The sequence below is a fragment of the Amphiprion ocellaris genome, chromosome 6 (genome assembly GCF_022539595.1).
Source record: "Amphiprion ocellaris isolate individual 3 ecotype Okinawa chromosome 6, ASM2253959v1, whole genome shotgun sequence".
NCBI lineage: Eukaryota > Metazoa > Chordata > Actinopteri > Pomacentridae > Amphiprion > Amphiprion ocellaris.
The window spans coordinates 7787049-7813132 of NC_072771.1; the positions used below are offsets into that span (position 1 = coordinate 7787049).

The 26084-nt window shown below is 41.1% G+C and overlaps 4 protein-coding genes across 4 annotated transcripts; all 4 read left to right on the forward strand.

The window, feature by feature from the left end:
- The first annotated feature begins 564 nt into the window (after positions 1 to 564).
- On the forward strand, positions 565 to 3784 carry LOC111578599 (zinc finger protein with KRAB and SCAN domains 8-like). Its single transcript, XM_023285495.3, has 2 exons — positions 565 to 879; positions 1755 to 3784. The coding sequence occupies exons 1-2, from the start codon at positions 708 to 710 to the stop codon at positions 2651 to 2653; spliced, it is 1071 nt and encodes a 356-aa protein (XP_023141263.2). The 5' UTR covers positions 565 to 707; the 3' UTR covers positions 2654 to 3784.
- Positions 3785 to 5412: 1628 nt separating this feature from the next.
- LOC111578465 (zinc finger protein 892-like) lies at positions 5413 to 7527 on the forward strand. The gene is made up of 2 exons (XM_055011346.1): positions 5413 to 5470; positions 6123 to 7527. Exons 1-2 carry the CDS (start codon positions 5413 to 5415, stop codon positions 7019 to 7021), a joined length of 957 nt encoding a protein of 318 aa, XP_054867321.1. The 3' UTR covers positions 7022 to 7527.
- Positions 7528 to 9672: 2145 nt separating this feature from the next.
- Positions 9673 to 12972, forward strand: LOC111578458 (zinc finger protein 391-like). Its single transcript, XM_023285282.3, has 2 exons — positions 9673 to 9973; positions 10856 to 12972. The coding sequence occupies exons 1-2, from the start codon at positions 9802 to 9804 to the stop codon at positions 12163 to 12165; spliced, it is 1482 nt and encodes a 493-aa protein (XP_023141050.2). The 5' UTR covers positions 9673 to 9801; the 3' UTR covers positions 12166 to 12972.
- Positions 12973 to 21178: 8206 nt separating this feature from the next.
- Positions 21179 to 26017, forward strand: LOC111578591 (zinc finger protein 578-like). Its single transcript, XM_055011177.1, has 3 exons — positions 21179 to 21478; positions 23152 to 23295; positions 24271 to 26017. The coding sequence occupies exons 1-3, from the start codon at positions 21307 to 21309 to the stop codon at positions 25482 to 25484; spliced, it is 1530 nt and encodes a 509-aa protein (XP_054867152.1). The 5' UTR covers positions 21179 to 21306; the 3' UTR covers positions 25485 to 26017.
- The last annotated feature ends 67 nt before the right edge of the window (positions 26018 to 26084 follow it).

The window sequence follows — 26084 nt, forward strand, 5'->3', positions numbered from 1 at the left end:
AGATGGCATAACAGTACTCACTGCAGAGATATCAGGGATCGTATTGGCACTTTGGTGGATGATGGACAACAAACTGGTCAAGTCAGTCATATATAGCGATTCATCAGCCATGTTAACATCAGTTTAAAAAAAAAAAAAAAAGAAAACGCTAACTCCAAATTCAGACCCGATATTCTATTAGAAATATTTCAAGCACTGTTTCAAATTCACAGAGCAGAGTGTGAGGTGGGTTTTATTTGGGTTCCAGCACATATGGGTGTGGAGGGCAATGAGGAAGCAGATAGCTTGGCACAAAGAGCAACCAAGGAGGAAAGAATAGAATTTGATTTACCACATGGAGACTCGGAGCAGCTGGATGAACTGCTTTTAATCTTTGCTTTCTACTTTACATGCAGGAGTGGACAAATATGAAGAAACTTCTGAACTTTCTCATAACCACAAGACTGGATCATAAAATATGGAGGATTCTCTAAGGACTATGAATAACATCCAGTAGGTGGCAGCAATACGCCCGTGATGCGTCTAGTCTGCCTTATTCAAGGAGGAAGAAGAAAGTTACTTAAGTTTCTGCCGGAACTTCACAGTGTGACACCTGGCGGATTTAAACAAAGAAGCATGAGCAGAGTTAGCTTTACTGCTGTGTGGACTGAGCTATAAAACGGCTGTATTATAGTATCATTGAGAAATATTAGAGCATTAAAGTAACGATGTGTTCAGTTGAGCATCTGAGAGAGTTGATCAGGGACAGACTAACTGCTGCTGCTGGAGAAATATTCACAGAGTTTGAAAAAACCATCGTCCAGTACCAGGAGGAGATCGATCGTCAGCGCACACTGCTGGATGTCATCTGGAAACCACACATCCCCTTACAATCCATAGGTGTGTATGTGTTTTGATGGTGAAGAATTCCAATTATACCATGTAGAACATCATGAAGTGTTCAGGTGAAGATTTAACGGTGAACTGAGACACATTGTGAGAAACAGAGAATGGGTTCATTATATGGTGTCTGTTAGTTGATGTTGTGTGGAGTTTTAAAATGGTGATCGTTGTGTTGATTGACCCTGGAACCAAGAACCAAAGTTGCCTGTTCAGAGGTGCTGGAAGTGTTTATCTGAACTACTCCACACTGACACCAACTGCATTGTGTTGTCAAACAGTTAATAATAAAACTGTGACAGAGGACTCAGTCATTCCATCATTTCAGTCCAGAGGCATAATTCCATGTATAGAGATCATTCATGATCTAAAGAAAATGTACGTACAGAGTTAGAGAGTATAGAAGTAATGTGTTCAACTGCATTCCACTGTTAACATATTGGATTTCACTCATAAGTCAAATCAACAGTACAGTCACCAACAGTAAAATAAGAATAACATTGAATTCCAAATGAAAGATGAAAAGGACAGCTGCTTTTATCAGACAGATTTTACTGGATACACATCAAACGTGTCTGTGTGGTGTGTAGAAAAGTACCCAGTGGTGTTTACCATTAGAATCTTTGTGATCCTATATCCACTGTGGAATCACATGTTCATAGAAATGTCCAGTCATTTGGAGAAGCTTGTATCATTCCTGCTGCTGTGTCATGGCTCTCAGACTTCATTTATAAACCATAAAATTCTTTTTGTGTCAAACATTGGACTCTTGAGCTGAATTTGTTTGAGACAGCCAGTCCTGGACAAAGTGACAGATGTGTGTTCTCCCATCATCACAGTAGTAACCACTATCTTTTGTCCCGTTGTCCCTCCAGAGCTCCCACAGTCTTATGTCTGTGAGAATGAGAAGACTCTCGTTGACCATCAGCCCCATGACCAGGAGAGAAACTCCACGGTGGACCATGAGGACCCAGAACCTCCACTGATTAATGACCAGCAGGAGGAACTCTGCACCAGTCTGGAGCAATCAAACCCAGAGATTTCTCAAATTAAAAAGGAACAGGAAGAATTCTGCACTATTCAGAACAAGTCAAATCCAGAGCGTCCTCAAATTAAAAAGGAACAGGATGAACTCTGCTCCAGTCAGGAGGAAGAGCTACTTGGATTGAAACAGGAGACTGATACCTTTGTCGTGACTTCTGCTTCTGAGGAAAGTGATCACACTAAACCAAAACCAAACAATGATCAGCTCCTGTTTCACATCTCTTGTGAAGCTGAGAACCCAGATCAGGAAGGAAGCAAGGATGTAGACTCAGGATCAACTAGATGTATCAAGCTGAAGCCAAGACATCACAGTATCAGCAGTCAAAGTAATGATGTAGACAATGTTCCAGTGTCAGAGAGACAGTGTGATAATGACAAGGCAACAAAATCTCTAACATGTGAGATTTGTGGAAAAGCTTTTAGGTATAAGTCAGAGTTAATCAGACATCACAGAACCCACACAGGTGAGAAGCCGTATTCTTGTGGTACATGTGGAAAAAGCTTCAGTCAACGGTGCACTTTTACTGCTCACATGAGATGTCACACAGGTGAGAAGCCGTATGTTTGTAACACCTGTGGAAAAAGATTTTCTGGTTCATCAGCACATAACAGGCACATGACAGTTCACAAAATGGGAAAGTCGTATTCTTGTGGAACCTGTGGAAAAAGTTTCATTCAGCGTTCCCATTTGACTGCCCACATGAGAATCCACACAGGTGAGAAGTCGTGATCCTGAAACATCTGTGGAAAACTTCACGTCAGAACTAAGCTTGAAACAACATGTAAGAATTGATACAGGTTAAAAGTAGATCCCTGAAATTTAAAGCACCTTTAGACTGTGCTTCAACAACAGTTGTGAGGAATTATGTAAGCAGTCCTTGATGATTAGACCAGATGGAGTCTGGACTGTGGTGGTGGTGGAGCAGTCAGAAGAACCAAACTGAATATCTGGATGGATATGGTATTAGTACAGACTGCTACATTTCTGATATCATGACATCTTTCATCAGCAGAGCAGTGATTTGAGATATTATGAAGCTGTTTGGAACATTTTCACATCCTGCTGAGAGAACATGGCTGTTCAGGTGTGAACATACTGCTGGAATCTACACAGCTTGAGTTCTGTTGTCTTTCAAGTAAAATGAGGCAGCAAGATACTGAGACATTCTGACAGTAAGACACAACAGAGTGTTGCTGCAGTAGAGGAAATGTGCACGTGAAACAAAGTTGTAATAAAATATGCAGCTCCATGATTGCTTCATGAAATGTTTTGAATGTATTTAAAGAGATGAACTTTTACACATTTAATGATGAGTGTAACATTGAAGAGCCCCAGCAAGAATATCTCTGAATCAGATATCAAAGACATAACCAACATTATTATGTTTTGAAGCAACACACACGTGGTTTTACTAGTAGTAGCTGATACACCCCTGCAAATGTTAACACCAGAAATGTTAAAAACAGGTGAAGCTGTATTGCAGTTTGTGCTGTTTTGATAAAGATCTTGTGCTATTTGTCTTCTTATATCACCACATAGGTCATCTGTTTGATTTAGTAGGATGTCATTGTGTCGTCATTCAGCAAATTTAAAACAACAGCAAATGAGTCAAAGTATTTTCCAGTAGAGAATTAAGTATTGTTGGAAAGTCTTCCATGTTTCTTTATTGTGAAACTATTTTGGTTATGACGTCACTTCCTTTCCAAGTCTCCTCTGTACTGAGCGCGCATAATACCGAATGGATGCACCTCGTGTGCGTGCATAAACTGAAACCGCACACACACCCGTATACTCCTTCAACCTATTCATACTGCATCCATCCCGTCCTGTCCAACTTCATATTAAAGTTCTTGGAAATACTCTCCGTGCCCTTCTCTCTGACCGGAGCTCTGTCGATAGTAGCTATCAGACCAGAAACATCCCTTCAGAGTGTCCCACTCTAACACAAGCATGTTAAGAATTTACTGAACAATTTTAAATGAGTCAACAGTATTATTAATTACATAAAAATGCCCGTCTAATTCAAATATTAAGTTAAAGCTCCTATAATATGTTGTATAAAAACTAAAGTGACAGACTTAATGGTTGAGGCTAAGAGCCAACAATATTATACACAGAAAACCCAACAAATTCAAGGATCCTCCATGAAACTAGCTTCAATCCAACTGTAATAGTAATTTCAGCAAACCCCTTTAGTCTGCTACTTGACTACTACTGATGGCTCAGTTGGATTTAGTTTTGACACATGCAGATGAAACATGAGGAGTAGAAGTGGATCCAATTGTCCCAATGACCATTTATTGCATTTATTGTTAATGAATTATCAAAAAATTGTTACAGAATGAAAAAGATTTACACTAAAGAGTCTTTAAGAAGGCCTAGTTCCTTGATGCAGCCACATGGTCAAAAAACTGTTTGCCTTCCTCAAAGTAAAGGGTTTGTAGAATTCTAGATGACATGACAGTATTCACTGCAGAGATATCAGGGATCTTATTGGCACTTTGGTGGATGATGGACAACAAACTGGTCAAGTCAGTCATATATAGTGATTCATCAGCCGTGTTAATATCGTAAAAAAAAAAAAAAAAAAAAAGGAAAAGCTAACTCCAAATTGAGACCCGACATTCTATTAGAAATATTTCCAACACTGTTTCAAATTCACAGAGCAGAGTGTGAGGTGGGTTTTATTTGGGTTCCAGCACATATGGGTGTGGAGGGCAATGAAGAAGCAGATAGCTTGGCACAAAGAGCAACCAAGGAGGAAAGAATAGAATTTGATTTACCACATGGAGACTAGGAGCAGCTGGATGAACTGCTTTTAATCTTTGCTTTCTACTTTACATGGAGGAGTGGACAAATATGAAGAAACTTCTGAACTTTCTCATAGCCGCACAACTAAGGAAATATAGAGAGGATTCTCTGAATATGAATTACATCCAGTAGGTGGCAGCAATACGCCAGTGATGCGTCTAGTCTGCACAATTGAATGAGGAAGAAGAAAGTTACTTAGTGTTTCTGCCGGAGCTTCATAGTGTGACACCCGGCGGATGTAAACAAAGAAGAATGAGCAGAGTTAGCTTTACTGCTGTGTGGACTGAGCTATAAAACGGCTGTATTATAGTATCATTGAGAAATATTAGAGCATTAAAGTAACGATGTGTTCAGTTGATTATCTGAGAGAGTTGATCAGGGACAGACTAACTGCTGCTGCTGGAGAAATATTCACAGAGTTTGAAAAAAACCATCGTCCAGTACCAGGAGGAGATCGATCGTCAGCGCAGACTGCTGGATGTCATCTGGAAACCACACATCCCCTTACAATCCATAGGTGTGTATGTGTTTTGATGGTGAAGAATTCCAATTATACCATGTAGAACATCATGAAGTGTTCAGGTGAAGATTTAACGGTGAACTGAGACACATTGTGAGAAAGAGAGAATGGGTTCATAATATGGTGTCTGTTAGTTGATGTTGTGTGTAGTTTTAAAATGGTGATCGTTGTGTTGATTGACCCTGGAACCAAGAACCAAAGTTGCCTGTTCAGAGGTGCTGGAAGTGTTTATCTGAACTACTCCACACTGACACCAACTGCACTGTTATCAAACAGTTAATAATAAAACTGTGACAGAGGACTCAGTCATTCCATCATTTCAGTCCAGAGGCATAATTCCATGTATAGAGATGATTCATGATCTAAAGGAAATGTACGTACAGAGTTAGAGAGTATAGAAGTAATGTGTTCAACTGCATTCCACTGTTAACATATTGGATTTCACTCATGAGTCAGATCAACAGTACAGTCACCAACAGTAAAATAATAACATTAAAATCCAAATGAAGGATGAAAAGGACAGCAGCTTTTATCAGACAGATTTCACTGGATCCACATCAAACGTGTCTGTGTGGTGTGTAGAAAAGTACCCAGTGGTGTTTTCCATTAGAATCTTTGTGATCCTTTATCCACTGTGGAATCACATGTTCATAGAAATGTCCAGTCATTTGGAGAAGCTTGTATCATTCCTGCTGCTGTGTCATGGCTCTCAGACTTCATTTATAAACCATAAAATTCTTTTTGTGTCAAACATTGGACTCTTGAGCTGAATTTGTTGGAGACAGCCAGTCCTGGACAAAGTGACAGATGTGTGTTCTCCCATCATCACAGTAGTAACCATTATCTTTTGTCCCTTTGTCCCTCCAGAGCTCCCACAGTCTTATGTCTGTGAGAATGAGAAGACTCTCATTGACCATCAGCCCCATGACCAGGAGAGAAACTCCACGGTGGACCATGATGACCCAGAACCTCCACTGATTAATGACCAGCAGGAGGAACTCTGCACCAGTCTGGAGCAATCAAACCCAGAGATTTCTCAAATTAAAAAGGAACAGGAAGAATTCTGCACCATTCAGAACAAGTCAAATCCAGAGAGTCCTCAAATTAAAAAGGAACAGGATGAACTCTGCTCCAGTCAGGAGGAAGAGCTACTTGGATTGAAACAGGAGACTGATACCTTTGTTGTGACTTCTGCTTCTGAGGAAAGTGATCACACTAAACCAAAACCAAACAATGATCAGCTCCTGTTTCACATCTCTTGTGAAGCTGAGAACCCAGATCAGGAAGGAAGCAAGGATGTAGACTCAGGATCAACTAGCTGTATCAAGCTGAAGCCAAGACATCACAGTATCAGCAGTCAAAGTAATGATGTAGACAATGTTCCAGTGTCAGAGAGACAGTGTGATAATGACAAGGCAACAAAATCTCTAACATGTGAGATGTGTGGAAAAGCTTTTAAGTATAAGTCAGAGTTAATCAGACATCACAGAACCCACACAGGTGAGAAGCCGTATTCTTGTGGTACATGTGGAAAAAGCTTCAGTCAACGGACTCATTTGACTGTCCACATCAGATGTCACACAGGTGAGAAGCTGTATGTTTGTAACACCTGTGGAAAAAGATTTTCTGGTTCATCAGCACATAACAAGCACATGAAAATTCACAAAATGGGAAAGTCGTATTCTTGTGGAACCTGTGGAAAAAGTTTCATTCAGCGTTCCCATTTGACTGCCCACATGAGAATCCACACAGGTGAGAAGTCGTGATACTGAAACATCTGTGGAAAACTTAGCGTCAGAACTAAGCTTGAAACAACATGTAAGAATTGATACAGGTTAAAAGTAGCTCCCTGAAATTTAAAGCAATTTTAGACTGTGCTTCAACAACAGTTGTGAGGAATTATGTAAGCAGTCTTTGATGATTAGACCAGATGGAGTCTGGACTGTGGTGGTGGAGCAGTCAGAAGAACCAAACTGAATATCTGGATGGATATGGTGTTAGTACAGACTGCTACATTTCTGCTATCATGACATCTTTCATCAGCAGAGCAGTGATTTGAGATATTATGAAGCTGTTTGGAACATTTTCACATCCTGCTGAGAGAACATGGCTGTTCAGGTGTGAACATACTGCTGGAATCTACACAGCTTGAGTTCTGCTGTCTTTCAAGTAAAAGGAGGCAACAAGATACTGAGACATTGTGACAGTAGAACACAACAGAGTGTCACTGCAGCAGAGATGTGCACGTGAAATAAAGTTGTAATAAAACATGCAGCTCCATGACTGCTTCATGAAATGTTTTGAATGTATTTAAACAGATGAACTTTTACACGTTTAATGATGAGTGTAACATTGAAGAGCCCCAGCAAGAATATCTCTGAATCAGATATCAAAGACATAACCAACATTATTATGTTTTGAAGCAACACACACGTGGTTTTACGAGTAGCTGATACACCCAGGCAAATGTTAACACCAGAAATGTTAAAAACAGGTGAAGCTGTGTTGCAGTTTGTGCTGTTTTGATAAAGATCTTGTGCTATTTGTCTTCTTATATCACCACATAGGTCATCTGTTTGATTTAGTAGGATGTCATTGTGTCGTCATTCAGCACATTTAAAACAACAGCAAATGAGTCAAAGTATTTTCCAGTAGAGAATTAAGTATTGTTGGAAAGTCTTCCATGTTACTTTATTGTGAAACTATTTTGGTTATGACGTCACTTCCTTTCCAAGTCTCCTCTGTACTGAGCGCGCATAATACCGAATGGATGCACCTCGTGTGCGTGCATAAACTGAAACCACACACACACCCGTATACTCCTTCAACCTATTCATACTGCATCCATCCCGTCCTGTCCAACTTCATATTAAAGTTCTTGGAAATACTCTCCGTGCCCTTCTCTCTGACCGGAGCTCTGTCGATAGTAGCTATCAGACCAGAAACATCCCTTCAGAGTGTCCCACTCTAACACAAGCATGTTAAGAATTTACTGAACAATTTTAAATGAGTCAACAGTATTATTAATTACATAAAAATGCCCGTCTAATTCAAATATTAAGTTAAAGCTCCTATAATATGTTGTATAAAAACTAAACTAAAGTGACAGACTTAATGGTTGAGGCTAAGAGCCAACAATATTATACACAGAAAACCCAACAAATTCAAGGATCCTCCATGAAACTAGCTTCAATCCAACTGTAATAGCAATTTCAGCAAACCTCTTTAGTCTGCTGCTTGACTACTACTGATGGCTGAGTTGGATTTAGTTTTGACACATGCAGATGAAAGATGAGGAGTAGAAGTGGATCCAGTTGTCCCAATGACCATTTATTGCATTTATTGTTAATGAATTATCAAAAATTGTGACAGAATAAAAAAGATTTACACTAAAGAGTCTGGGGCTGCACAGTGGTGTAGTGGTTAGCACTTTCGCCTTGCAGCAAGAAGATCCCTGGTTCGCGTCCCGGCTTTCCCGGGATCTTTCTGCATGGAGTTTGCATGTTCTCCCTGTGCATGCGTGGGTTTTCTCCGGGTACTACGGCTTCCTCCCACAGTCCAAAAACATGCTGAGGTTAATTGATTATTCTAAATTGCCCGTAGGTGTGAATGTGTGAGTGCTTGTTTGTCTTTGTATGTGGCCCTGCGACAGACTGGCGACCTGTCCAGGGTGTCCCCTGCCTTCGCCCGAGTCAGCTGGGATAGGCTCCAGCCCCCCCCCCCCCGCGACCCTAGTGAGGATTAAGCGGTGTATAGATAATGGATGGACTAAAGAGTCTTTAAGAAGGCCTAGTTCCTTGATGCAGCCACATGGTCAAAAAACTGTTTGCCTTCCTCAAAGTAAAGGGTTTATAGAATTCCAGATGGCATGACAGTATTCACTGCAGAGATATCAGGGATCATATTGGCACTTTGGTGGATGATGGAGAACAAACTGGTCAAGTCAGTCATATGTAGCGATTCATCAGCCGTGTTAACATCAATAAAGAAGCTAACTTCAAATACAGACAGGATATTCTATTAGAAATATTTCAAGCACTGTTTCAAATTCACAGAGCAGGGTGTGAGGTGGGTTTTGTTTGGGTTCCAGCACATATGGGTGTGGAGGGCAATGAGGAAGCAGATAGCTTGGCACAAAGAGCAACCAAGGAGAAAAGAATAGAATTTGATTTACCACATGGAGACTAGGAGCAGTTGGATGAACTGTTTTTAGTCTTTGCTTTCTACTTTACATGGAGGAGTGGACAAATATGAAGAAACTTCTGAACTTTCTCATAACCGCACAACTAAGGAACTATAGAGAGGATTCTCTGAATATGAATTACATCCAGTAGGTGGCAGCAATACGCCCGTGATGCGTCTAGTCTGCATAATTGAATGAGGAAGAAGAAAGTTACTTTGTGTTTCTGCCGGAGCTTCACAGTGTGACACCCGGCGGATGTAAACTGAGCAGCACGAGGAGATTTAGTTTCACTACTGTGTGGACTGAGCTATGAAACGGCTGTATTAAAGTATCAGAGAGAAATATTAGAGCATTAAAGTAACGATGTGTTCAGTTGAGCATCTGAGAGAGTTGATCAGGGACAGACTAACTGCTGCTGCTGGAGAAATATTCACAGAGTTTGAAAAAACCATCGTCCAGTACCAGGAGGAGATCGATCGTCAGCGCAGACTGCTGGATGTCATCTGGAAACCACACATCCCCTTACAATCCATAGGTGTGTATGTGTTTTGATGGTGAAGAATTCCAATTATACCATGTAGAACATCATGAAGTGTTCAGGTGAATAGTTAACGGTGATTTGAGACACATTGTGAGAAAGAGAGAATGGGTTCATAATATGGTGTCTGTTAGTTGATGTGTGTAGTTTTAAAATGGTGATCGTTGTGTTGATTGACCCTGGAACCAAGAACCAAAGTTACCTGTTCAGAGGTGCTGGAAGTGTTTATCTGAACTACTCCACACTGACACCAACTGCATTGTTATCAAACAGTTAATAATAAAACTGTGACAGAGGACTCAGTCATTCCATCATTTCAGTCCAGAGGCATAATTCCATGTATAGAGATGATTCATGATCTAAAGAAAATGCACGTACAGAGTTAGAGAGTATAGAAGTAATGTGTTCAACTGGATCCCACTATTAACATATTGGATTTCACTCATGAGTCAGATCAACAGTACAGTCACCAACAGTAAAATAAGAATAACTTTAAAATCCAAATATCCTGGCAGGTTTGAAGGCTGAAAAGGTCAGCGGCTTTTATCAGACAGATTTTACTGGATCCACATCAAACCTCAGTGTGGTGTGTAGAAAAGTACCCAGTGGTGTTTTCCATTAGATTATTTGGGATCCTATATCCAGCTTGGAATCACATGTTCATAGAATTGTCCAGTCATTTGGAGATGATTGTATCATTCCTGCTGCTGTGTCATGGCTCTCAGACTTCATTTATAAACCATAAAATTCTTTTTGCATCAGACATTTGACTATTAAGCTGAATTTGTTGGAGACAGCCAGTCCTGGACAAAGTGACAGATGTGTGTTCTCCCATCATCACAGTAGTAACCATTATCTTTTGTCCCTTTGTCCCTCCAGAGCTCCCACAGTCTTATGTCTGTGAGAATGAGAAGACTCTCATTGACCATCAGCCCCATGACCAGGAGAGAAACTCCATGGTGCACCATGATGACCCAGAACCTCCACTGATTAATGACCAACAAGAGGAACTCTGCACCAGTCTGGAGCAATCAAACCCAGAGATTTCTCAAATTAAAAAGGAACAGGAAGAATTCTGCACCATTCAGAACAAGTTAAACCCAGAGTGTCCTCAAATTAAAAAGGAACAGGAGGAACTCTGCTCCAGTCAGGAGGAAGAGCAGCCTCGATTGAAACAGGAGACTGACACCTTTGCGGTCACGCCTGCTTGTGAGGAAAGTGATCACAGTGAACCAAAACCAAACAATGATCAGCTCCTGTTTCACATCCCTTGTGCAGCTGAGAGCCCAGATCAGGATGGAAGCAAGGATGTAGACTCAGCATCAACTAGCTGTGTCAAGCTAAAGTCAAGACATCACAGTACCAGCAGTCACAGTAATGATGTAGACAATGCTCCAGTGTCAGAGAGACAGTGTGATAATGACAAAGCAACAAAATCTTTAACATCTGAGATTTGTGGAAAAGCTTTTAGGTATAAGTCAGATTTAATCACACATCACAGAACCCACATGGGTGAGAAACCATATTCTTGTGAAACCTGTGGAAAATGCTTAAGTCACATAACTGCCCACATGAGATGTCACACAGGTGAGAAGCCGTATGTTTGTAACACCTGTGGAACAAGGTTTTCTGACTCATCGGCACATAATAGGCACACAGCAGTTCGCAAAATGCGAAAGCCGTATTCTTGTGGAACCTGTGGAAAAAGCTTTGATCAACGTTCCCATTTGACTGCCCACATGAGATTTCACACTGGTGAGAAGCCATATTCTTGTGGAACCTGTGGAAAAAGCTTCACTCAACGGGCCCATTTGACTGCCCACATGAGATTTCACACAGGTGAGAAGCCATATTCTTGTGGAACCTGTGGAAAAGGCTTCAGTCAACGGTGCTCTTTGACTGTCCACTTGAGATGTCACACAGGTGAGAAGCCGTATGTTTGTAACACCTGTGGAAAAAGATTCAGTCAACGGGGCTCTTTGACTGTTCACTTGAAACGTCACACAGGTGAGAAGCCGTATGTTTGTAACACCTGTGGAAAAAGATTCAGTCAACGGGGCTCTTTGACTGTCCACTTGAGATGTCACACAGGTGAGAAGCCATATTCTTGTGGAACCTGTGGAAAAAGTTTCCGTCATACTGCTAGTTTGAAAGTCCACATGAGAATCCACACAGGTCAGAAGTCATGATCCTGAAACATCTGTGGAAAACACAATGTCAGAACTAAGCTTGATACAACATGTAAGAATTGGTACAGGTTTAAAGTAGAAGTTTGAGATTTAAAGAACCTTTAGTCTGTGCTTCAACAACAATTATGAGAACGTGTTTAAGCAGTCCTTGATGATTAGACCAGATGGAGTCTGGACTGTGGTGGTGGTGGAGCAGTCAGAAGAACCAAGCTGAATATCTGGATGGATATGGTGTTAGTACAGACTGCTATATTTCTGATATCATGACATCTTTCATCAACAGAGCAGTGACTTGAGATATTATGAAGCTGTTTGGAACATTGTCACATTCTGCTGAGAGAACATGGCTGTTCAGGTGTGAATATACTGCTGGAATCTACACAGCTTGAGTTCTGTTGTCTTTCAAGTAAAAGGAGGCAACAAGATACTGAGATATTGTGACAGTAGGACACAACAGAGTGTCACTGCAGTAGAGGAGATCTGAATGTGAAATAAAGTTGTAATAAAATATGTGCAGCTCCATGATTGCTTCATGAAATGTTTTGAATGTATTTAAACATATGAACATTTACAAGTTGTTTAATAATGAGTGTAACACTGAAGAGCCCCAGCAAGAATATCTCTGAGTCAGATATCAAAGACACAACCAACATTATGTTTTGAAGCAACACACAAGTGGTTTACTAGTAGTAGCTGATACACCTCTGCAAATGTTAACACCAGAAATGTATAAAACAGGTGAAGCTGTGTTGCAGTTTCTGCTGTTTAATAAAGGTCTTGTGCTATTTATTTATTCTTTTATCACCACATAGGTCATCTGTGTGATTTGTTAGTAGGATCTCATTGTGTCATCATACAGCTAGGGCTGCACCTTACAATTATTTTAGTAATCGATTAATCGGTCGATTATTTTTTCATTAGTCGATGAATTGGATAAAAAAAATAACACGTTTTTAATTTCTGCCTCTTTATTCAGAAATCGAAGATTTGGACTGACAGAGCAAATAAGATCATTGTAGTGAAGCCTTTGTCTTCAACCATCGACAGAGGCCTCGTGTCAGTGACCATCATGTTGAGGATGCTCTCAGTCAGGACACCTGCTTGCTGTGGTGGACATGATGTCTTTCTCATCATGAAGCCTGTCATTGTTTGCTGTTGATGAAATGAGAAAGATAGTATAGTATGAGTATGTATTATAGCAGAATTTAAAACAACTCGTTACCTTTTTTTATTGGCAGTATTAGGTTAAGGCTTGTAAGTAGCCCAAAGAGCAAAGCGCGCGCACACACACACACACACACACACACACACACACACACACACACACATCTATATAAAGTACAAGCACCATAAAAAATACTTCATTATATAAATTGAGTAGATGTAATAAGTTACTTTAACCGCTGTTTGGTCTAAATGCAATTCATCCTGCCTCACTCCAACACAGACCAGTGTCTTCACTCAGACTTGGTCAGAAAATTAAAACTTGAGGCTTGATCTTTAAATTATTACCACCATTGTGTGCAAGTTAATTTATAAATCATATTCAAACCCTGCTTAAGCTGATTAAAGTGAAATAAAAAGTATCTGTCTCACACACACGTGCCCTATCACTGTCATTAATCAGCTAACAAACAAACGCTAGCATCAAGAGAGCTACCAGAGAGACTAACGTTACGTTTTCTCACTGGTCACGTTTACATGAAGTTTTTAATTCGGAATTAACTGAATCGGAATTAAAGTTTTGTGCTTCGTATTTACATGGAAATATTAATTCCAAATTAAGGTTTAAATGGACCGCACGTTTATTCCCCTTCCTTAATTCCGCTTTAATGCTTAGTCGTTGGAAAGGACGTGACGTATCCCTGTTCACCGGAAGAAAAACTCCATTTGCCGCTGCATTTCTTTTCCCCAACAACATGGAGGAACAACTAATAAGCACGCTTTTCGCTTTGCTTTTTATTGTCGTTTTGAAACAGCAACTCGACAATGGCGTACTACTTCTGTTGTATCACTTGAGAAGGAGAAGAGAGATAGAATACCGGAGGTTGCAGAACGTGTACGTCGCTACGTCATTGCTACGTGAGGAGCCAAGCATGCGCAGAATGACTGGAATTCACTAAAGCAGAATTAACTGTATACATGAATAGAACGTACACAGGAATTAGTTTATTCGGAATTAACATCGGAATAAACCAGGTAGTTTATTCGGAATTAAGTTTATTCGGAATTAACTTTTTAATTCGGAATTAAGTGTTTACAAGGAGATTTTGAAGCGGAATTAACTTTAATTCCGAATTAAAGAGGAATTAAAGGTCTCATGTAAATGTGGCCACTGTAAAACGTAACAAACGTAGGATACGGTAGTGACTTACCCTGCTGTTGAACTCCGTTCATCCTCATCGGCGACTCCAACGTGTTTCCGTTTCAGGTGCTCTATCATCATCTAGTGGCGCTCCTATGCCATGTCGTATCGCTTTTGTAAAGCTTGCATGTTACGCATGTTTTTTGTTTTGTGAAATGTAAAATGCTCCCACACTTTTGAGGACTTCGGTCAAACTGTTTTCTCTGTGTCGGTCATGTTTCATTTGTTGAATTTACTTTTCCTTTGAAAATACTGCGACATGGCGAGTGATGCTTGAATCGCGCGACGCAACGAATCGATAATGAAATTCGTTGCCAACGCTTAATAATCGATTTTAATCGATCTAATCGAGTTGTTGATGCAGCCGTACATACACCACATTTTAAACAATAACAAATGAGTCAAAGTTCTTTCCAGTGGAGAAATAAGTATGCTAAGAATTTACCTAATAATTTAAAACAATGAATCCACAGTATTATTAATGATATAAAAGTTCTTGACTAATTCAAATATTAAGTTAAAGCCTCTACAATGTGCTATATATAAACAAACTAAAGTGACTAACTTAATGGATCAGATTAAGAGCCAACAATATTATAAACAGAAAACCCAACAAATCCAAGGATCCTCCATGAAACTAGCTTCAGTCCAACTGTAATAGTAATTTCAGCAAATCTCTTTAGTCTGCTGCTTGACTACTACTGATGGCTGAGTTGGATTTAGTTTTGACACATGCAGATGAAAGATGAGGAGTAGAAGTGGATCCAGTCGTCCCAATGACCATTTATTGCATTTATTGTTGATGAATTACAGATAAATTGAAATAGAATAAAAAAGATTTACACTAAAGAGTTTTTAAGAAGGCTTAGTTCCTTGATGCAGCCACATGGTCAAAAAAACAGTTTGCTTTCCTCAGCCACACCCAGATGCTGTGACAGCTGGTTCTTAAGCCTTCCTCCTTGGGCTCCATTTTCAACTTGGTCAGCCAGATGGAATTAGACTCTCTGGTCTCCTCTAGGTGGGTAAACACATCCATGGCCATTCATTCTCCCATAGGCACACACCCTCTCTCCCATTCATATCCACATACTAAGAACAAAAACGAATGTATAAAATCAACATAAAGCTGAATTTGGCTCCAACACCAACTTTCTTGTCATTACACAGAGTCCAAATATAAAGACAAATGCAGTTAAGCACGTAACTAAGTGCAAAAGAAGCAGTAAAAGTACATCATGAACAGTGTTGTGGGTTCTCTTAGACATCGAGGATGTGCAGATGTTGAAGAAAACATCTGTTGACGCTGACTTGCTCAATAGTAAGTTTATTATAAAGAAGAACAGCTTCGATCAGACAGAGAGACTGCCTGGGAGGATTCAGAGCCAATATGAACCTCCCCGAACGATAACCAGACGTCACTTTTATATGCTTTGGACAGGTATGACGTCACTACATATATTTCCTAATTAGAAGACATCTGGTCATGGAACAAGACCCTACTGATCAACCCCCTATCATTAGGCACCCAAAGAGCCATTAGGGAGCTGGAGATCAATTATCATTACCTGGACATAATGACTCCCAGTCTAATCACAGCAATGACTTCCTTCAGCAGAACACATTCTATTCTGACGAGCAACATATGTCTCAGATCAGATACTACATATCTCCCCCCTTCGAAGATAATAAGGCCAAGAAATTTATTATAACATTGGTTACAAAGAATCACACACAGAATGTTTATGACATCCCCTTCTATCCATGCTAATCACGGCATAAGCCTAATGTCGTAGTTTCTCTTAGACCTCAAGGATGTGCAGATGTTGAAGAAAACGTCCGTTGACACTGTTACTTTTACATAATATGATTTTATTATATAATAAAGACAGCATCTGTTCAGGTGCCATGGAGACTTCAGAGCCAGTGTGAAAATCCCACTTGAACAACGGGCTGGTGGTCATTTTATACCCGTTGGTGATGTATGAGGTCACAACATCTAGTCTCTGTTAGAAAAATTTCCTGTCAGAGACTACCTGTTTACGTAGGGAAAAAGGAAACATATGTTTTCCCACAAGTTGCTGGTCAGCTAATAGAACAGACAGAACAGATTCCATTCTACTAACTTATCAACTAACACGTCTCAGATCAGATACTACATATTTCCCCCCTTCGAGACATTAGTCTCGCTAATTATCATAATATCAGTTACATAAGAGTCACACTCAGAATGTTTATGACTTTTCCTTCTTGTCCATGCTAATCATGGCACAAGCTCAGCAATATAGTAAATGTATGGAGTGTGAGAGCGAAAAACCTGCCAGGCAGCTATCTTTCCCAAATTATCCATCAACCAATCAAGACAGGAAAATTCTCCCACGGTCCCTCTGCCCTAGGCGACCACATATGGTACTCCAAGCCAATTAGAAAAGAGGTTCAAAGGATTCTGTGAAATAAGTGGAAGTAAATACATTTGGGAATCACAGAAATAAAAATCAAAAACTGTCCAAAGTCAGGCTGGTCGACCCATCGCACCCTTCAGTGGACCTCCTCCTGCCTATCATCACTGTCCCTAAACAATCGAAAAAAACAAAACATCTGAGATCCCAATGTACTCACCTCCTAGGAGAAAACATCCAAACTAACCTCATGCAAAAGCACCAAGTCAAAAATCACACATAGATGCCAGAACAATATCCTCCCCATCAGCAGCTGAAACACAGAATTCAGAATGTGTCCTCTAACAGTTAAACTCCCTCTACTCCTCCATTCTAAATAAGACTTCATGTTCTTTATTCCAAATCTCATCTAATGCAGTCACACACACATGCAGAAATAAACAAAAGACAGAGAAAAACTGCACACCAATCAATCAACCAATCAATCTGCTAAACTTGCCTGTGTAAAATCAGAATCTATTTTCCCAGTTCTGACAAACTCTATCAAAAACTTCCTCTCTCACTATTCATCATCTCATGTATTCATACATGCTCATGCACACAGAATATCCTCACTGATTTCTACTTCTCCTCAGACTCAGCACCTGCCCCAGTATATTCATCAGATGTACACACATCCACTATAAGGCTCAGATATAGTATCAATTCACAACAGTCCTCTTATAAGGCTCATAAGGATTCAGCAAACTCATAAACGTCCCCCCTGCAGAAGGGATCATAGGTATTCAACACTGAGGAGGCAAAACTCTCCTCTATAACCAATTACAACCTCTCTATATACCTATTCAATAGGAAGTCTATTCTATATCAAACAAAGACATACTACAGCCTTCTGGACTCAGCTATAGCACCACACACACTCACAGCCCCTGCAGCATCACACACACACACACACAGACTCACACACAGAGCAGGGAGGAGGGAGGGGCTGGAACAGCCACTCCAGACACAGACACACAGACACAGCCAAACTCACAGAATAAAGCACACACATTCAACACACTATCAAACAAATCAAACTCACAAAATAAAACACATAGGCCTACTCAACCTCATCCGCAACACTCTCAGCATCCAATCCCAGCGTCAAGTCATTCATACAAATCCTAAAAGCATGCTTAAGCCACTCCTTTAACTTTCTCTCTTTCTCTTATCATCTAAATTTCTGCTACTTTGAGAATGTAGAGATTCAATGATTGTTGCTTCAGACACTGGACGTCTCAGTGGGAACTCGAGCTGGAACATTTACATTTTATCATCTACATCTCCAGTTCTATGAACTGACCTGTTACATGTAGGCTATTCACATAACAGGGTTTGTGGCCAGTGCTACCTGCCTCCCAGAGGGCTTTGTCCAAATCTACGGCTTCCCTCATTTTCCTCATTCCTCTTTTTCATCGGTTCCTTGAGCCCTTTATTTTCCTCTAAAACTCTATCTTCCTTTAGGCCTCTTTTCCTCTTTTTCACTTATTCTCTCTTCATTTCATCTCTTCATCTCTATATTTTCATTTTGCCAATTGACCTCTGGGCCCCAAAGGTAAAATCTACTCTGTCCTCTTTTGTTTCTAAGCACCAATTCAACTACTCAAAAGCCAACTTTCACTTAAAGCGTCTAATTTACACGTCTTACCGTTAAGAAGATGTGGGCCAGTCTCATTAATCTTGCATGGTTATTTAGCTTGCTTCATCGTTACTAGTTCTGCTATTCTACATTTACCTCTTAAACTTCAACATTTATCTCTCTTCAACTTCTATTTCTCTTCTCTACTCTATTGCTGCAGCATCATTTCTCTTTACTTCTAAAGTCTTTTCTCTCTATACTTTTTTCTCTCTTTAACTCTATAAACTCTTTTTCTTTAAACTCTAACCTCAACTCTATCTATGCACAATAAACCCCCCAATTTAGACCGAACGCTATTCAAAACCTCAACACATCCTGGAATATGCACGCATGATCCGTTACAGTGCAGCCAAACACCCCCAGCTTCCATGCACTAACCAGCACCCCACATTGTGAGAGAAACATACTCACTTCTCTCTGACCGGTCCTTTTTCTTTTTTCTTTGAAGCGGTGTGAGAGTGCGCTGGAGCTGTCGGTGATCTCAAAGGAGACCACAAACCGATCCCATCCTCGTCGCCACTTTTTTGTCGTAGTTTCTCTTAGACCTCAAGGATGTGCAGATGTTGAAGAAAACGTCTGTTGACACTGTTACTTTTACATAATATGATTTTTTTATATAATAAAGACAGCATCTGTTCAGGTGCCATGGAGACTTCAGAGCCAGTGTGAAAATCCCACTTCAACAAAGGGCTGGTGGTCATTTTATACCCGTTGGTGACGTATGAGGTCACAACATCTAGTCTCTGTTAGAAAACTTGGTAAAAACAGGACACAGGATATCCCTTCGACTCTGTAGGGCCCATCCATCACTATCTGGATGGGGGACCCCTGCATAAACATTACCTCAGCCTGTTAAACATAAACATTCCCAGAACCAAACCAGAAAGACCTATATTTCCTGTCAGAGACTACCTGTTTACGTAGGGAAAAAGGAAACATATGTTTTCCCACAAGTTGCTGGTCAGCTAATAGAACAGACAAAACAGATTCCATTCTACTAACATATCAACTACTACATGTCTCAGATCAGATACTACAATATCAAGAAATATTAGCTACCTCTTACATTCCCAACCATAAAAGGGGTCAAATTTTGCAACAGGATGGTGCTCCATTGCATACTTCCATCTCTACATCAAAGTTCCTCAAGGCGAAGAAGATCAAGGTGCTCCAGGACTGGCCAGTCCAGTCACCAGACATGAACATCATTGAGCATGTCTGGGGTAGAATGAAAGAGGAAGCGTGGGAGGTGAAACCAAAGAATCTTGATGAACTCTGGGAGACATGTAAGACTACTTTCTTTGCTATTCCTGATGACTATATCAATAAATTATATGAATCATTGCCGAACTGCATGGATGCAGCCCTTCAAGCTCATGGAAGTCATACAAGACATTAAATATGGATCTCACAGCACCACTACTTAATTCACTGATGTTATGCAACATATTTTAGTATTTGAAGTAAATTATTTGTTCAATTTTCACATTACTCTCTGTAGGCGACAAAACTTTTGTCTTGCCAAAATCTGACCTTTCTGTGTCAATCAAATGATCAATCTTTCTTCAGTGAAGCAAATTTATTTTAGTATATTAAACATAATTTGGGAGCGTTTTAGCTTTCATATGAGCCATTTCTAAAACCAGTGGATTAATTAAAAGTCAGGTTATAAGCTGTTGTTTCTACAAAATGGATAAGTGACAAGACTTTTGTCAGGGACTGTATGTTTGTTGGGAACGTATCTCTCCACGCTCTCCACATCCGACCTCTACTTGCAGCAAACAATTCTGGATCATTCACAGCAGTTGCCACATGTCTATTAAGACCCGCTTGTTGTAGGATCTCCTCCATCGCAGGAACTCCAAGGAGATTAGCCAAAAGTCTCTTAATGTCTCCCATGGCAGGCTGTGTCCCCACCAAAACCTCCTCTAGTGTTGAAATCCAAGGATATGCCCCATCTTGAAGAGTCCCCCTATGATTAAGGCGCCCAAAGAGCCATTAGGGCCCTGGAGATCAATTATCATTGCCTGGACATAATGACACCCACTCTAATCACAGCAATGACTTCCTTCATCAGAAGAACATGGTCAAGAACTGGTCAAGTCAGTCATATGCAGCGATTCATCAGCCGTGTTAACATCAATCAAAAAAAAGCTAACTTCAAATTCAAACCCGATATTCTATTAGAAATATTTCAAGCACTGTTTCAAATTCACAGAGCAGAGTATGAGGTGGGTTTTATTTGGGTTCCAGCACATATGGGTGTGGAGGGCAATGAGGAAGCAGATAGGCACAAAGAGCAACCAAGGAGGAAAGAACAGAATAAACATGGGAGTCTAGGAGCAGCTGGATGAACTATTTTTAATCTTTGCTTTCTTCTTTACATGCAGGAGTGGACAAATATGAAGAAACTTCTGAACTTTCTAATAACCACAAGACTATCAGAAAATAGAGGATTCTCTAATGACTATGAATTACATCCAGTAGGTGGCAGCAATACGCCAGTGATGCGTCTAGTCTGCCTAATTCAAGGAGGAAGAAGAAAGTTACTTAGTGTTTCTGCCGGACCTTCACAGTGTGACACCCGGCGGATTTAAACAAAGAAGCATGAGCAGAGTTAGCTTTACTGCTGTGTGGCCTGAGCTATAAAACGGCTGTATTATAGTATGAGTGAGAAATATTAGAGCATTAAAGTAACGATGTTTTCAGTTGAGTATCTGAGAGAGTTGATCAGGGACAGACTAACTGCTGCTGCTGGAGAAATATTCACAGAGTTTGAAAAATCCATCGTCCAGTACCAGGAGGAGATCGATCGTCAGCGCAGACTGCTGGATGTCATCTGGAAACCACACATCCCCTTACAATCCATAGGTGTGTATGTGTTTTGATGGTGAAGAATTCCAATTATACCATGTCGAACATCATGAAGTGTTCAGGTGAATAGTTAACGGTGAACTGAGACACATTGTGAGAAAGAGAGAATGGGTTCATAATATAGTGTCTGTTAGTTGATGTTGTGTGTAGTTTTAAAATGGTGATCGTTGTGTTGATTGACCCTGGAACCAAGAACTAAAGTTGCCTGTTCAGAGATGCTGGAAGTGTTTATCTGAACTACTCCACACTGACACCAACTGCATTGTGTTGTCAAACAGTTAATAATAAAACTGTGACAGAGGACTCAGTCATTCCATCATTTCAGTCCAGAGGCATAATTCCATGTATTGAGATGATTCATGATCTAAAGGAAGTGCTGCACATACCGAGTTAGAGAGTATAGAAGTAATGAGATAGATAGATAGATAGATAGATAGATAGATAGATAGATAGATAGATAGATAGATAGATAGATAGATCCCTGCAGCGGGAAGATTTTCAGTGTTACAGCAGCCAATACAAGAAATTGTGCAAGAAAAGAAAAAGAGCAGCACACAGTGCACAGACATTGTCATTTTGTCCTTCTAGAAGAAATATAAATGTTTACAGGAAGATGTCTTTGAAATTGCACAGTGTCCTTCTATACATTTTTATTGCACAGTTAGTGGCTGAGCTGAACTACTGGGAGCTTGATTGTAAAGTCTGACTGCAGCAGGAAGGAAGGACCTGCAGTATCTCTCCTTCAGACACTGTGGGTGAAGCAGTCTGTCACTGAAGGAGCTGCCCAGTGATGTTACTGTTTCCTGCAGGGGGTGGGAGGTGTCCTCCATGATAGACAACAGATTTGTCATCATCCTTCTGTCTCCCAACACCTCCACAGTATCAAGGGGGAAGCCCAGGACAGAGCTAGCTTTCTTAACCAGTTTATTCAGTCTCTTCCTGTCTGCAGCCGTGATGCTGCTGCTCCAGCAGACCTCCCCATACAGGATGGCTGATGCCACCACAGAATCATAAAAGGTCCTCAGAAGTGCTCCCTGCACCCCGAAGGACCTCAGTTTTCTGAGTAGGTGGAGTCTGCTCTGACTTTTCTTAAGGAGTGTGTTGGTGTTAGCAGTCCAGTCCAGTTTATGGTTCAAATGAACACCCAGGTACCTGTAAGAATCCACAATCTCAATGTCTGTTCCCTGGATGTTCACTGGTGAAGGAGAAGTGTGTCTGTTCCTGCTAAAGTCCACCACCAGCTCCTTGGTTTTCACCATGTTGATGTGTAGGCAGTTCAGTAGGCACCAGTCCACAAAGTCCCAGCTAAGTTCTCTGTACTTCTCATCTCCATCCGTGATGAGGCCAACGATGGTGGAGTCGTCAGAGAACTTCTGAAGATGGTAGTTTGTGGTGTGATGGGAGAAGTCTTCAGTGTAGAGGATGAAAAGAAAGAGGACAAGGACAGTCCCCTGTATGGTCCCCGTACTGCAGACCACAGTGTCGGACACACAGTCCCCTGCCTTCACAAACTGTGGCTGGTTGGTGAGGTAATCCAGCAGCCACACTGTGAGGTGAGAGTCTACTCCTGTCTGCTCCAGTTTGTCCCCCAGAAGTGCAGACTTGATGGTTTTGAAGGCATTGGAGAAATCATAAAACGTGATTCTCACAGTGCTCTTCATCTTCTCCAGATGAGAAAGGCATCTGTGCAGAAGGTAGATCACTGCATCATCGACCCCGATGCTGGGCTGGTAGGCGAACTACAGCGGGTCCAATGATGAGCTCACCAGGGGTCGCAGATGATAAAGGACCAACCTCTCCAGGGTCTTCATCAGGTGGGGTGTCAGTGCCGCCGGCCTGTAGTGGTTGAAGTCCTTGTGGTGTGAGATCTTGGGCACCTGGACCACGCAGGACATGGTTGTGAGTGTGGGGCCTTGTGGGTGGAGGGGAGGTGTGATGGTAGGAGAGCTGTGGTGGAGCAGTAAAGAGGGGGGATGCAGTGGGGGTGGTGCAGTCAGCAGGGGGTGCAGACAGATGCAGTGGTGGCTGCTGCAGGGTGGACTGGGCTGGGGGAGGGGTGGGTGGCTGGTTAAACCTGTTAACCCTTTGACGCATAACATGGGTCAAAAGTGACCCAAAACCAATGGAAAATGGGTATCTCCTAATGTGGTCTATGCATCAAAGGGTTAAAGAAGGTGTTCAGGTCATTCATCCATTTCTGGTCCTGTTTCAGTTCAGTCTTGGGGTCTTTGTGGCCAGAGATGGTGTTCAGGCCCCTCCAGACCCCGCTGACATTATTCTGCAGCAGCTGATCCTCTATCTTCTTCTTGTGTTTTCAACTGCATCCCACTATTAACATATTGGATTTCACTGATGAGTCAAATCAGCAGTACAGTAAACAACAGTAAAATAAGAATAACATTAAAATCCAAATGTCCTGACAGGTTTGAAGGCTTAAAATAACAGCAGCTTTGTTCAGACAGATTTTAATGGATCCACATCAAACATGTCTTTGTGGTGTGCAGAAAAGTACCCAATTGTGTTTGCCATTAGATTCTTTGTGATCGTATGTCCACTGTGAAACAATGTGTTCATAGAAATGTCCAGTCATTTGTAGATGCTTGTATCATTCCTGCTGCTGTGTCGTGGCTCTCAGACTTCATTTTTAAACCATGAAATTCTTTTTGCATCAAACATTTGACTCTTGAGCTGAATTTGTTGGAGACAGCCAGTCCTGGACAAAGTGACAGATGTGTGTTCTCCCATCATCACAGTAGTAACCACTATCTTTTGTCCCTTTGTCTCTCCAGAGCTCCCACAGTCTTATGTCTGTGAGAATGAGAAGACTCTCATTGACCATCAGCCCCATGACCAGGAGAGAAACTCCATGGTGGACCATGATGACCCAGAGCCTCCACTGATTAAAGATGAGCAGGAGGAACTCTGCACCAGTGTGGACCAATCAAACCCAGAGATTTCTCGAATTAAAAGAGAACAGGAAGAATTCTGCACCAAACGGAACCAGTCAAACTCAGAGCTTGCTCACATGAAAAAGGAACAGGATGAACTCTGCACCAGTCTGGGCCAATCATACCCAGTGTTTCCACAAATTAAAAAGGAACCGGAGGAACTCTGCTGCAGTCAGGAGGAAGAGCAACTTGGATTGAAACAGGAGACTGATACCATTGTGATGACTCCTGATGATGAGGAAAGTGACCACAGTGAACCAAAATCAAACACTGATCAGCTCCTGTTTCACATCTCTTGTGCAGCTGAGAGCCCAGATCAGGAAGGAAGCAAGGATGTAGACTCAGGATCAACTAGACATGTCAAGCTGAAGCCAAGACATCACAGTACCAGCAGTCAAAGTAATGATGTAGACAGTGCTCCAACGTCAGAGAGACAGTGTGACAATGACAAGGCAAAAAAATCCCTAATATGTGATATTTGTGGAAGAGCTTGTAAGTATAAGTCAGAGTTAATCACACATCACAGAACCCACACAGGTGAGAAGCCATATTCTTGTGTAACCTGTGGAAAAAGCTTCAGTCGACAAACCAGTTTGACTGTCCACATGAGATGTCACACCGGTGAGAAGCCGTATTCTTGTGGTACATGTGGAAAAAGTTTCATTCAACCTTCCAATTTGGCTGCCCACATGAGAAGTCACACAGGTGAGAAGCCGTATTCTTGTGGTACATGTGGAAAAAGCTTCAGTCAACGGTGCACTGTGACTGCCCACATGAGATGTCACACAGGTGAGAAGCCGTATGCTTGTAACACCTGCGGAAAAAGATTCAGTCAACAGACCAATGTGACTACCCACATGAGATTTCACACAGGTGAGAAGCCATATGTTTGTAACACCTGTGGAAAAAGATTTTCTCACTCATCAGCACATAACAAGCACATGAAAATTCACAAAATGGGAAAGTCGTATTCTTGTGGAACCTGTGGAAAAAGCTTCATTCAGCGTTCCCATTTGACTGACCACATGAGAATCCACACAGGTGAGAAGTCGTGATCCTGAAACATCTGTGGAAAACTTAGCATCAGAACTAAGCTTGAAACAACATGTAAGAATTGATACAGGTTAAAAGTAGCTCCCTGAAATTTAAAGCACCTTTAGACTGTGCTTCAACAACAATTGTGAGAAAGTATGTAAGCAGTCCTTGATGATTAGACCAGATGGAGTCTGGACTGTGGTGGTGGTGGAGCAGTCAGAAGAACCAAACTGAATATCTGGATGGATATGGTGTTAGTACAGACTGCTATATTTCTGCTATCATGACATCCTTCATCAGCAGAGCAGTGATTTGAGATATTATGAAGCTGTTTGGAACATTTTCACATCCTGCTGAAAGAACATGGCTGTTCAGGTGTGAACATACTGCTGGAATCTACACAGCTTGGGTTCTGCTGTCTTTCAAGTAAAAGGAGGCAACAAGATACTGAGACATTGTGACAGTAGAACACAACAGAGTGTCACTGCAGCAGAGATGTGCACGTGAAATAAAGTTGTAATAAAACATGCAGCTCCATGACTGCTTCATGAAATGCTTCGAATGTATTTAAACAGATGAACATTTACGCGTTGCTTAATAATGAGTGTAACACTGAAGAA